Source organism: Pleurodeles waltl, chromosome 12 (genome assembly GCF_031143425.1).
Source record: "Pleurodeles waltl isolate 20211129_DDA chromosome 12, aPleWal1.hap1.20221129, whole genome shotgun sequence".
Taxonomy (NCBI): domain Eukaryota; kingdom Metazoa; phylum Chordata; class Amphibia; order Caudata; family Salamandridae; genus Pleurodeles; species Pleurodeles waltl.
Window position 1 is genome coordinate 625,161,508 of NC_090451.1, and position 13,115 is coordinate 625,174,622.

General features: G+C 43.5%; 1 protein-coding gene across 1 annotated transcript in view; it reads left to right on the top strand.

The window, feature by feature from the left end:
- Nucleotides 1-13,115, top strand: part of SMG5 (SMG5 nonsense mediated mRNA decay factor) — a 344,692-nt gene that overhangs the window by 135,143 nt on the left and 196,434 nt on the right. The window contains exon 11 of the mRNA XM_069218000.1: nucleotides 3,847-3,984. Within this exon, the coding sequence (XP_069074101.1) occupies nucleotides 3,847-3,984 (138 nt within the window). The remainder of the gene's footprint in view (nucleotides 1-3,846; nucleotides 3,985-13,115) is intronic.

Sequence of the window (13,115 nt, forward strand, 5' to 3'; positions counted from 1 at the left end):
AAGAATGCAATCGAATTAGTGCCAAACACACAAATAAACACAGGAGTTTACTCACTGTACTTTCTGATACCAAAGAAGGACAAAACGCTGAGACCAATCCTAGACCTCAGAGTAGTGAACACTTTCATCAAATCAGACCACTTCCACATGGTCACACTACAAGAAGTATTGCCATTGCTAAAACTACACGACTACATGGCAACTTTAGACCTCAAGGATGCTTATTTCCATATACCAATACACCCATCGCACAGGAAATACCTAAGGTTTGTATTCAAAGGAATACATTACCAATTCAAGGTACTGCCTTTCGGATTAACAACCGCACCAAGAGTCTTTACCAAATGTCTAGCGGTAGTCGCTGCACACATAAGAAGGCAGCAAATACATGTGTTCCCATATTTGGACGACTGGCTAATCAAGGCCCATTCGTTCATAGAGTGCTCAAATCACACAAATCAGATCATACAAACCCTCTTCAAACTCGGGTTCACCGTCAACTTTACAAAATCCAACATTCTGCCGCGCAAGGTACAACAATACCTAGGAGCCATAATAGACACATCAAAGGGAGTAGCCACTCCAAGTCCACAAAGAATTCTAAATTTCAACACCATCATACAACGCATGTATCCAACACAAAAGATACAAGCAAAGATGGTATTACAACTCCTAGGCATGATGTCTTCATGCATAGCCATTGTCCCAAACGCAAGACTGCACATGAGGCCATTACAACAATGCCTAGCATCACAGTGGTCTCAAGGACAGGGTCACCTTCTAGATCTGGTGTTAATAGACCGCCAAACTTACCTCTCGCTTCTGTGGTGGAACAACATAAATTTAAACAAGGGGCGGCCTTTCCAAGACCCAGTGCCACAATACGTAATAACAACAGATGCTTCCATGACAGGGTGGGGAGCACACCTCGATCAACACAGCATACAAGGACAATGGAACGTACATCAAACAAAACTGCATATCAATCACCTAGAACTTCTAGCAGTTTTTCAAGCACTAAAAGCTTTCCAACCAATAATAGTTCACAAATACATTCTCGTCAAAACAGACAACATGACAACAATGTATTAGGGGGGGACGCACTCCACGCAGTTAAGCCTGCTAGCACAAAAAATTTGGCATTGGGCAATTCACAACCAAATTCGCCTAATAGCACAGTTTATACCAGGGATCCAAAATCAACTCGCAGACAATCTCTCTCGAGATCACCAACAGGTCCACGAATGGGAAATTCACCCCCAAATTCTGAACACTTATTTCAAACTCTGGGGAACACCTCAGATAGACTTGTTTGTGACAAGGGAGAACGCAAAATGCCAAAACTTCGCATCCAGATACCCACACAAACAATCCCAAGGCAATGCCCTATGGATGAACTGGTCAGGGATATTTGCTTACGCTTTTCCTCCTCTCCCTCTCCTTCCTTACCTGGTAAACAAACTCAGTCAAAGCAAACTCAAACTCATATTGATAGCACCAACTTGGGCAAGGCAACCCTGGTACACAACGCTGCTAGACCTATCAGTGGTACCCTGCATCAAATTGCCCAACAGGCCAGATCTGTTGACACAGCACAACCAAAAGATCAGACACCCAGATCCAGCATCGCTGAATCTAGCAATCTGGCTCCTGAAATCCTAGAATTCGGGCACTTACAACTTACCCAGGAATGTATGGAAGTCATAAAACAAGCCAGAAGGCCATCCACCAGGCACTGTTATGCAAGTAAATGGAAGAGGTTTGTTTGCTACTGCCATATTAATCAAATACAACCATTACACACAACTCCAGAACATGTAGTGGGTTACTTGCTTCACTTACAAAAATCTAACCTAGCTTTCTCTTCCATTAAAATACACCTTGCAGCAATATCTGCATACCTGCAGACTACCTATTCAACTTCCCTATATAAGATACCAGTCATTAAAGCATTCATGGAGGGCCTTAGGAGAATTATACCACCAAGAACACTACCTGTTCCTTCATGGAACCTAAATGTTGTCCTAACTAGACTTATGGGTCCACCTTTTGAACCCATGCACTCCTGCGACATACAGTTCCTAACCTGGAAGGTGGCATTTCTCATCGCCATTACTTCCCTAAGAAGAGTAAGCGAGATTCAGGCGTTTACAATACAGGAACCTTTTATACAACTACACAAAAATAAAGTCGTCCTAAGGACCAATCCTAAATTTTTGCCAAAGGTTATTTCACCGTTCCATCTAAATCAAACAGTGGAACTTCCAGTGTTCTTTCCACAGCCAGATACCGTAGCTGAAAGGGCACTACATACATTAGATGTCAAAAGAGCATTGATGTATTACATTGACAGAACAAAAAACATCAGAAAGACTAAACAACTCTTTATTGCATTTCAAAAACCTCATGCAGGAAACCCAATTTCAAAACAAGGTATAGCCAGATGGATAGTTAAATGCATCCAAATCTGCTACCTTAAAGCTAAACGACAGCTGCCCATTACACCAAGGGCACACTCAACCAGAAAGAAAGGTGCTACCATGGCCTTTCTAGGAAACATCCCAATGCAAGAAATATGTAAGGCAGCCACATGGTCTACGCCTCACACATTCACCAAGCACTACTGTGTAGACGTGTTATCCGCACAACAAGCCACAGTAGGTCAAGCTGTATTAAGAACATTATTTCAGACTACTTCCACTCCTACAGGCTGATCCACCGCTTTTGGGGAAATAACTGCTTACTAGTCTATGCAGAACATGCGTATCTACAGCGACAGATGCCATCGAACTGAAAATGTCACTTACCCAGTGTACATCTGTTCGTGGCATCAGTCGCAGTAGATTCGCATGTGCCCACCCGCCTCCCCGGGAGCCTGTAGCAGTTTGGAAGTTACCTTCAATTATTTATATATGTGTCATCTCAACCTTAAATAGGTGCATACTTAGTCACTCCATTGCATGGGCACTATTACTACAATTCAACTCCTACCTCACCCTCTGCGGGGAAAAACAATCGAAGATGGAGTCGACGCCCATGCGCAATGGAGACAAAAGGAGGAGTCACTCGGTCCCGTGACTCGAAAGACTTCTTCGAAGAAAAACAACTTGTAACACTCCGGCCCAACACCAGATGGCGAGCTATTGCAGAACATGCGAATCTACTGCGACTGATGCCACGAACAGATGTACACTGGGTAAGTGACATTTTCATTATATGGAATGTTGGGTGTCAAGATACTGGTAAAAATCATTATAGCTTTTTAAATAGTACATAATGTCAATGAGAGAAGTGTTGAATCTGCAGCTAGGGCCTATGCCCAACCCACTGTGGGCGCCCAACGCCACTAAGCCAGGTTTTTAAATATAGTTATAGAGCAGCAAAATTGACTATCCACTCTTAACATCCTTACATTTGTTAACTAGTTGCTGATGGATGAATGAAGCTTTAGATGTTTGGGTTAATCATTTCTGACTTGTACAAGTCTTTGGAATATCATTGTGACTTGCCGTAGTATGAGTTCTGAACTTACCCAGACTAAGATCTTTGGTTAATTTGCCCTGCATGGACAGTAAGGTATATTAATGTAGGAAGAAAAATCTGAAGCAAGACAGTACAACCTCCTCTTAAGTTATCAGTTTGAAGAATGGTCAATCTACCCTAGATGAGATAAAGTGAATTTAATTGGATTTCATTTTCCTGTTACATACTTACAATTTGCATCAACCTTGAAACCCAATACTGTGCATTGTTTTATTTTTAAATGTGTGTTCGCTAAAGGGTGCTGGCGTTCATTCACGTCCTTCAATGGTAATTCTTCAGTTGACTCGTTTTTTTCCTTCGCAGGTTCCAAGCAGTACAGTGCAGCTATAGCTTTCACTCTTGCCCTCTTCTCTCATCTAATAAACCATGTCAACATCAGACTGCAAGCTGAGCTGGAAGAAGGTGATAATCCAGTCCCTGCTTTCCAGAACGATAATTTTGGTAAGTGCATCAATGCAGATGTGCTCCTTAAATTCTTATGGAAGTTAAATGTTCCTCTACTAGAAACTCCATTGTGTACTGGAACCTTCCACCATAACACCTGAGCAGTGTCCTGATTTCATTTTCTAATTTACTGAAATACTGAGCATTCCAATACTTTTTTATTTCTTTCCATAAAGCATATTTAAGGGGCAACGGACAGGCAGTTGACTACATTGTTATTAACATTAATGTTAGTATACAGTGCTTTGACCATAGTGGTTTGAAAACACTTTCAGTGCTGCTAATTACTTTACTAACGTTTTGCTGTGACATGCAGTTTGGAAGTCTCTAAGGATTGTCCTGACCTTAACTGCCCTCTTGGTTTCCAGCAAAGCTATTTTTGTGGAAGGCCGTATGATAGAGCAACCCTAGAGGTGTTGTTTCTTACTCCCTGTAGCTGAAAACTGGCATTTCCTCCCATTCCCCATATATTTGGGACCTTCAGTGTTATTCTGCAATATTGAATTGCTGTGAATAAGCTCTCGGCTAAGAAGGGTTATGGTCAGATGCTGATAGTATGCTTTTTTTTTTTTTTTTTTTTTTTTTAAATAAAGAAGGCACACCTTGGAAGGTGAAGCTTGTACGGCACAAATTCCTCTCCTTAAAATGTATTAATACAGTTTGGTTATCACTAACATGTTGTATAAGGCACTTCAGAACACTAGGCTGGAAGCAGGAGAGAGAAATAAATAGAGGGGTTTAGAGTCTAGCTGGATGTATGTGTAGGCATCATATGGATATGGTTCAAATGTGCAACAAGGTACAGTTCAAGAAAAAGCAAAAACTAAATCAGATCAATTTTCTGGACTATTTGCTGTTCAGTAACCTTAATTCCTAACTTCTGAGTCATGTCCTCAGATAGCTTCTTGATGTCCTCCGATAAAACATTCTCTGAATATTTCATACAACAAGTAGTTGTAATCTTTCTGGTTAAGTCACGCTGAACCTTAATCATGTGAGTCTGAATGTACAAATTGGAGGTTTACAGCTTGTGGTGGTGTAAATTCCATGCTTCGCCACTCTTCTGCCATGTCTTGTAGGGTGCAAGTTATTTTTTTCTTTTCAGGGTAGAGGTTTCATGTTTGAGGTGACTCGGGATACCTTCCCCCCCAAACCCAACAATGGATCAGCACATAGACTTCTTTAGATTTATTTGTTTTTCTGCCATCAGGTTCCGACACATCTCTAAGATTGCGGACCGCCTCACTGCAGGACCAGATTTTCGGCATCATCACACTGGAATTACTATACGCAACTCACCAGGTCATTGTGCAGCCTTTGACCGCTTTGAAACCAAATGTAGGGAGCTGGGTTCTGGTTGCAGTACCCATCCCCACTTTTTGTTGGGTTTTTGGGTGCAACTTTTACTAAAGTGCACTAGGCTCCTGCTAACCAGCCTCCCAAGTGCCACTGTTCCTTTCCTAAAACAAGATACCTGGTCACTTGATCCCTAAGTGACCAGGCACTTCAGCCCTCTATAACTCCCTACTAAGTTGTACTCTTGGTACCTAGGACATGGGTACTGAAGAGGACCCTCTCAGAGCTGCACCACCACTTGTGTCACTCTAAGGAACCCAACACCAACCTTATGCAGACTGCCATTGCAGCTGTGTTACAAGGTGTTCCCAAAATTGAATACACAACATGGCACACACTTGTGTGCCATGACCCCTAGAATACTGCTTGTAATATCTGTAAGACACCCCTACAGCAGGCCTTCAGCCCTAAGGGAAGGTGCATTATATTATAAGTGAGGACATATATGCATGAGCAAATATTTCCCCTACTATGCCTTTGTCGATTCTTAGATATAATAAATGTGCAGGGTAGCCATTTTAAATGCTTGTGCTGGACACTGGTACGTACGAGTTCTTGATTTACATGACTGCTTCTCTGAACCTAGGGATGTTTGATATCAAACATAATGTATTAATAAGCCCTCACTGATTCCAGTGATGGATTTATTAATAAATGCACTCAGAGGTCACCTAGCGGTGCCCCCTAAAAACCTACCAACTGCTGGTGAGCTCACTGACCAGTTCTGGCCAGCCTGCCCACCAACAGGCAACAATCTAACCTCCCAAAGTGAAAGCTTCTGCTCTTGAGAGGTCAGAAGCAAAAGCCTGTGTGGGCTGGGGTGTTACCCACCCATCCCCCACGGGGTGAACTAGATTCCAAGACAGGAGCTTCAAAGAAGGCAAACACCTTTCAATCAATCAGTCAGTAATTGTAAAGCGCGGCTACTCACCCATGAGGGTCTCAAGGCGCTTTGTTATGCAGATCTGGGTTCCACAGAGGAAGATGCCAACCCCTGCCCCAGGGCCCATTTGACACCTGAACTGGTGGGAAAATTAGCTATGCAGGAGGCGTCAGACTTCCAGACTGGCAACAACCCTATCCAGCCTGAAGTGGACATGACAGAAAATTCCACCGTCTTGCATGTGTGCAATTTAGGAACTGTGGACAGGGTGATGCTCACTCCCCACAGAAACTGGTCATCTAGGGGGTGTAGTGACCCCAACAGTAAGTAGCCCATGACTTCTACCCTTAATGCCCCCTAAGTTGAGTATTTAGGGGACCCCCTGATACCAGATCTTCACTGGACACAAATGGAGTGGACAAGAGGCCTGCTGAACCAGAGAACTGAGGAGCACAATTGACTTGGCGCCAACCTTGCTGGCCTGCCTGCTGCACCCGATACTCGAGGAGTAACTAACTGACCTCTCCCGCCTCTGCAGCCTCCATGAAACTGGAAGAGCTGTCATTGATTTGTCAATTGCCAGGAATAACTCCCTTGGAGTAGAGGAGCTGCCTCCTACTTCCGCAGGCCCCCTAAGAAAGACCGTCGAGGGCTGGGACTGACAGAAACCAGACATAACCACTGCACTGAGGCACCCAGTCCGTGTTCAAGTGGTCCAACGATGTCAGCGTGGTTCCAAGGCTGTCCAGAAAATAAGCCCACCCTGTGCTCACCCACTGTGTACTTCACAACAACGTCTGTAGACTTTCTGCAGACCCTCCTGCAAATCCGAGTAGCTGGGGAGACTAAGACCCGATGCCTTAGGACACCTCTGCACCCGTCTGCCCTGACCCAACGAGAAGAGAATCAAGGTTGTCTCCCCGCCTCGTGAAACCTGAGCCCACTTGTTGGCTTGGTCAGACTGGACCCCAGTCCATGCCTGCAGAGTTTTTCAGGGCCCCTTTCAATCGTGAGGAACTCTAGTACCGGATCCGATGCCAGAAGACACCATGGCACCTGCGCCCTATGCCCAAGGAGGAGTGGACTGACTGTATCCCCACCTGCTCGAGGACCTCAAGGCTCAAGCCCACTTGTGGGTTCCTCTAGACTGTCCTTCCAGTCCATCCCTGCAGCAACTTTGTAATAGGACTGATACTCATAGACTTGAATGGGACACCCAATGCTGCAGTACACCTCTGCACCCGAATGCATCAGAGCTTTCCAAGGTGACGTGTTGGTGTGGCCTTGGACCTTGCCCCAAACTCACCTAAAGTCCAGGAGATTGGTCCCGTAAGTCGCTGTACTCTGCTTGGGTTGCCGTCATTGTTTGCCTCCACAGGATTGCATTGCAGCTTCCTGGAAAATCCACTGTCTACTTCTAAAAACTCTAAAATGAATTACCTGACTGATGAAACATAAAATAATGCTACCATATTGTCACTAGAGTCAACAGACTAATTCCTACGTAGGCTATGATAGAGCACAGCATGTTAAGTTCTAATTCTGCCCTTCCAAGTTCCCCTGGGAAGACATCATCCCCCATACCTTAGCAAAGGCCTGAAGTCTGTAAAGACAGCTGCAGTGAAGCAATCGGCATACAATTGTGGTTCTCTCGCTAGAATCTCCCTCTAACGTGTACGGGACAGGGAAAGTGTTTTTATAATAAAAAAAGCTGGTGTTCTAAGAAAATGTTCCTATGTAGTAATATGTATTTTCTATGAATGTCAGAGATTAAACTTCTACCACGTTCACCGACAACCTATCTTACTGCAGCCTTGGAAAAAAGCACAGAGCGAGCAAGAATGTCTTGTTTGAGAAGGAGTAATGGCCTAGGCAAAAACACTGAGATAGAAAATAAAACAAGACTGTAAAAGGGTCTATTGTAACAATAATAAAGCAAAGCCGAATAAAATATATCTAGGTTAAAGTGCACAGCGGCAGGCCTGGTATGTTAAAATAACGTGCATGAAGCTATAACTAAAATGGCTACACAACACCCTCCCCTTGTTGGTTGAAGGTGGTTCGAAGCCTAAATATACTTAAAAGCTACTAAGCTCAACCTACGATACATATGTAAAAGTGTCAAAAATGTCAAATTGAAAGGACACGAGCGTATAAAAGGACAATTTAAAATTGTTAACTTGTGGCATAAAAAGGACCAAATTTCAAGAGTCATAGTTATTTTTAGAATTTATAATTGATTCCAGGACAGTGGAGGACAGGAAGTCTTCCACTTCAGCAGGTGTTAAAGTTGGAAAGGCATCGCCGAGAACGATCAAGGAGCAGTTGTGTTCCATAGCCTGAGCCTCAGCCAAGGCTCCATTCCATGGTGTGCCCTATGATGAGTCAAGAGCCACATCCTCCAGGAAGGGCAACTCATAAGTAGCTTCCCGTAGCAAACGCACCCTCAAGGCGCATGTCTGGTAATTAACCCTTAGCAAGAACATCAACAGATGAGCGTCCAAAGAAAGCAGGTGCTGCATAGAAAGACAAACTTCCAGTGCATGTTCCAAAGAGCATCAGAGACACCGAAACACGGGCTGCACACAATGTAAATCTGGTCTGAATGACAGAGGCCAATCACACTCCAATTGCTCCAGGAGTGTTGCTCCAAAATACTGCATCATGTGTTCACGACACAGCTGCGCCGATGGGAGCACTTTCTTTACTTCTAGTTACGGCTGGGCAGCCATTGCGCATAACAAAATAGCAACAGCAAAACACCAACTATGATAGCCAAAGTTATTGGAAATGGAGGAAAATGTACGTTCCCACAGCATGTAACAAACTTAGAGACCGAAACAACATAAACTGTTCCAGCTCGCATCCCACAACAGTCTTCACCATTGAGGGGAACATAGCTGCCGTTTGAAAGGCTGTCTGAAGTGGATTTCCCCAATGAAAGTTAAATGGAAACCTTGAGAGAATTCAATATGCTCTTTTGATCTTGAGGCTAAAGGGTAAATAAAATAGCCATGTTTGTGTTCATTGTGGCCTAAAAATGACCTCCGATCTAGGAAGGCCCATCCTCCTAAAATTTCTGAAATTTTAATACCCGATGTGGCTTGCTCTACCCTTGCAGATGAGAGGATTTTTTTTATTCGTTTCCCAGCTCGCTTAACAGCAGGCAAGGAAACTGATAAAGTCTGCTTCCACCAGGTGGGCACCTCAAGACATAGCAGGAGCCAGCCCCTGGGGGAGGTGGTGGTGGTCTGCAGGGCCATTAATAGCTCCAGGAGGGGGGCTGAGCTGCCCCACTCCTTTTAGACAGTGCACAGCTATGCCCCCGAGGCAGTGGTCCCCAGGGCCGAAAACTGCCCTGTAGGTGGTTGTTGTTGCCCCCTCCTCCTTGTACAAATTGGCTTGGCCCCAGGGAGGTCGCAGTCCCAAGGGCTGAAAACAGGCTGTGGGAGGGGAACCATGTGTGCCCTCACCTCCCCCATTTTAAAATAAAACCCGCCCCAGGACCTGGTCCACTATGTCTGTGTCTATATCTATCTGTCTGTCTGTCTCTCTTTATCTCTCTATCTGTTTTTGTCTATCTATATAGATCTATATCGGTCTAAATATATATCCCAGTGGCCGGTCCCCACTGGGTACTTAGGCCACCTGTTCCACAGGGTAAACATTTTTTGTGTTGCTAGTAACTTTGACCCAGTTTGATGAATCTCCACGAAACTTTTCAAAAAGATTCAACTTTTTAACTAGTTACTGTATGGCTGCAGCAAAAACTAATGAACGAAATTGCACTAAATTTGGCATAAGGCTAGATCTTGGCCTGCAGATTGTGCTTTTTGTGATTTCCGTGCAGTAGTTTTTGAGAAATTAAGATGAAAAAATATTTGTATATCTGGGTGGTTGGTTCTGCAAGAAGCTTGAGAGATTCTTCAGGGAGTGGCAAGTAAAACAAAAAAAAAATGGAGCAGCCTGATTTGGCCATAGAGCTTTATTTCTCTTGGGCCATCTCCCCCCACCCCCCAAATTACCTGAGACCATTAAAGCCCCTGGGACCCCATACCCTGAGGCAGGCTCACTAGCTTTCTCCCAGGGAGCCTATTACCAGGACATAGTGGTTTCCCTGCAAATACATGCTTGGGCAGGGAAACCTGTTTCCTCCCGCTTGGCAGGAGCATTTTTTAATCTCCTGCCAAGCGGGATCAAACAGTCTGTTCCCAGCTGACAGAAGCTTTAAAATGCTCCCACTGCCTGGGAGCAGACTTTTGATCTTTGTTTTTTTGCCGCCCTTGTGCGGACAGGGAAACAGATAAAAATATTGCTCACGCTCGGAGGGAGCAGCATAAGTAGCTGCTCCCTGCAGGTAGCAGCAAAGCTAGTTCCCACTACATCTGGGGAGTCTGCTGGGGTGCAGGGGCCCTGGGGACCCCTCGATTCCAATGATTGTAATGTGTCCCTGGGGCCAGAAAAAGGCTCACAGAGAGGGACCGTGCAGCCCCCTCTCCTTTATATTTAAAAATAAAAAAAACTGCCTTGGTGGGTGTGGTACACCTAATAAAGCTCAGGATGGAAAGGCACTCAGTTCCACTCCCTTTGAAAATACATTAGGGCTTTTACTGATGGGGTCCCCATGACCGAATGATGATCGAGGAGGGTGCCACGTCCCCCCCTTCTATTTAAAAGAGATATGTCCCAGGGGAAGGAATCCCCAGGGCCTTTTAAAGGCTCAGGGAAGCTGCGCTGCCCCCTCCCCTTAGAAAGTGGAAAAACAATGCCCTGGATATTGGTGGGGGGGTCCCCAGGTTCTTAAATGACACAGGGAGAAGGGGGGTGCACTTGCTCCTCATTCCCTTTATAATAAAATAAAAACATAGGGACCTGGGGGGGGATGGGTCCCCAGGGCCTAATAAGGCTCGCTCAAAGATTGGGGGAGGCTATTTGGACCCCCTCCCCTCGTTAAAAAAAAAAACAAAAAAAACATAAGGCCCTGCTGGGATTCGCTTTGCATATGGTAGTAAAGGATTACTATTCGTTTAAAAAAAAAAAAAAAAAAAGCTACAAATTCACTGAAGAAACCGTGTAAAGTAAAATAGTCATGATTACGTCAGTGACAACATTAACATTTTGAACTACAAAAAAGCACACACACATTCACCAGCTATAGTAAGCAAAACTAACTATAATTTGCACCTCCTCCATGCACTGTTTATGACCTCACATTATATCACTCATGACATGTTCTATGATATCGCTGATGACATCTCAAATAACATTCAAGCTTCTTTTGTACACATTGCTCTGTAACGGGTATAGCATTACAGCTATGAAAGTACAATATAGCTCAGAATAATTTGAAGCATTACTTTTTTCATATATACAACCCCCAAAGGTAAAGCAAGCTTGTGTAATGTGCAACATTGACCCTATAACACTTCATGGTTAGCCGAACCACAGATGAAAGGCAACCAAGTTCCTCCCGATACTAAGGCTTGGTTAATTAGTAATGGCCTACTACTGGCAGTCTTTACCTGTTTCAAACCTCTGAACCTACATTGAGAAATGAAGTGGATAGAAGTAGAAAAGTGGGTACTGTTAGCACTGTTTACTATATGGAAAGAGTTTAGTCTGTACCACACTGTTTGCGGACAATGAAACTCTCATAAATACACCACAGAGTATTAAAAAGTATCTACTAACATTGCACACTCTTTGCAAAACTTGCCCAAAAGAGTGACTATTCACTTAAAATAACCAAGGTCTGAATATGGTAACGATCCTACTATCTGCAGTCTTCATATTGTGGTGAAAACATCAGGTAGCCCATGGTCTGAAGCAAAACAAGCACATGCACATAGGTTAGTACCTGGTGTGCACACAATCCTTTGTTAGGTAGAAATTGTCATACTGAGATGATTGTCTAATAACTCAAAGCTGCTTACAATACTTATTATGAAATGCATATAACCTTTGGCCTGTTGGAAACGAATTCTGCAATACCAAAAAACCTGTGTGGAACATAATTAACACAAGTAGTCGGCTGTCACCTGCACACAAAATTACTCTTCAGTTTAAAGATCTTAATATGTTCAATATCTCTTCACACCTATAATGCATTAGGAGCCACATGGTTTTTGCAAACACACCCACTAGCTGGACCCAGGTTGCACAAAATTGGGTAGAAAAGTAAAATGGTGATTACCCCTAACTAGTAAACTACAAAACAAACTAACACACTTATTGGATGATACCTTCTATGATTTAATTTGAGAGGTCATCAGCGATGTCATATGATGTCATAGAACATGTCATGAGTGATTGTAATACGTGATTTCATAAGCAGTGCATGGCAGGGGTGCAAGCTGTAGTTACCTCTGCTAACTATAACTGTAGTTTTTTTTTTTTTTTTTTTTTTTTATTATATTCAAAACGTTAATGTTGTCACTGACATAGTTACCTAACTATAAAGTTGCTTTAACCTTTTTTTTTTCAATGAATTTCTATTTTTTTTTTGTTAAGCAGATCTTATCACACCTACCTATAATGTCACTTTAACCTTTCCTATGCACTTTTCATCTGGATTTTTAGACCTGGCTACAGCCCGAACTGCTGGATGGAATTACACTTAATTTGCCAGGAAGGTAGCTCTTGGACCAGAAAGCACCCTTTGTTATTTGGTGGAAATGTGTTCAGTAATTTCAGAGAAATTAAAAGTTTAAAAAATTCCCATGCTGATATCTGATTGCCTGGTAACGCTTCAAACAGGAAGTGTTGGCAGCCTTTTTGGGACTTGGACTCAGCCAAGTCCTGAAAATAAAGTTAAAAACAAAGAAAAGGGGGCAGGGTAGGAAAACCCTGACCCATTGGCCTGGTGTTGGTGTCCCCTAAGGACTTCGCT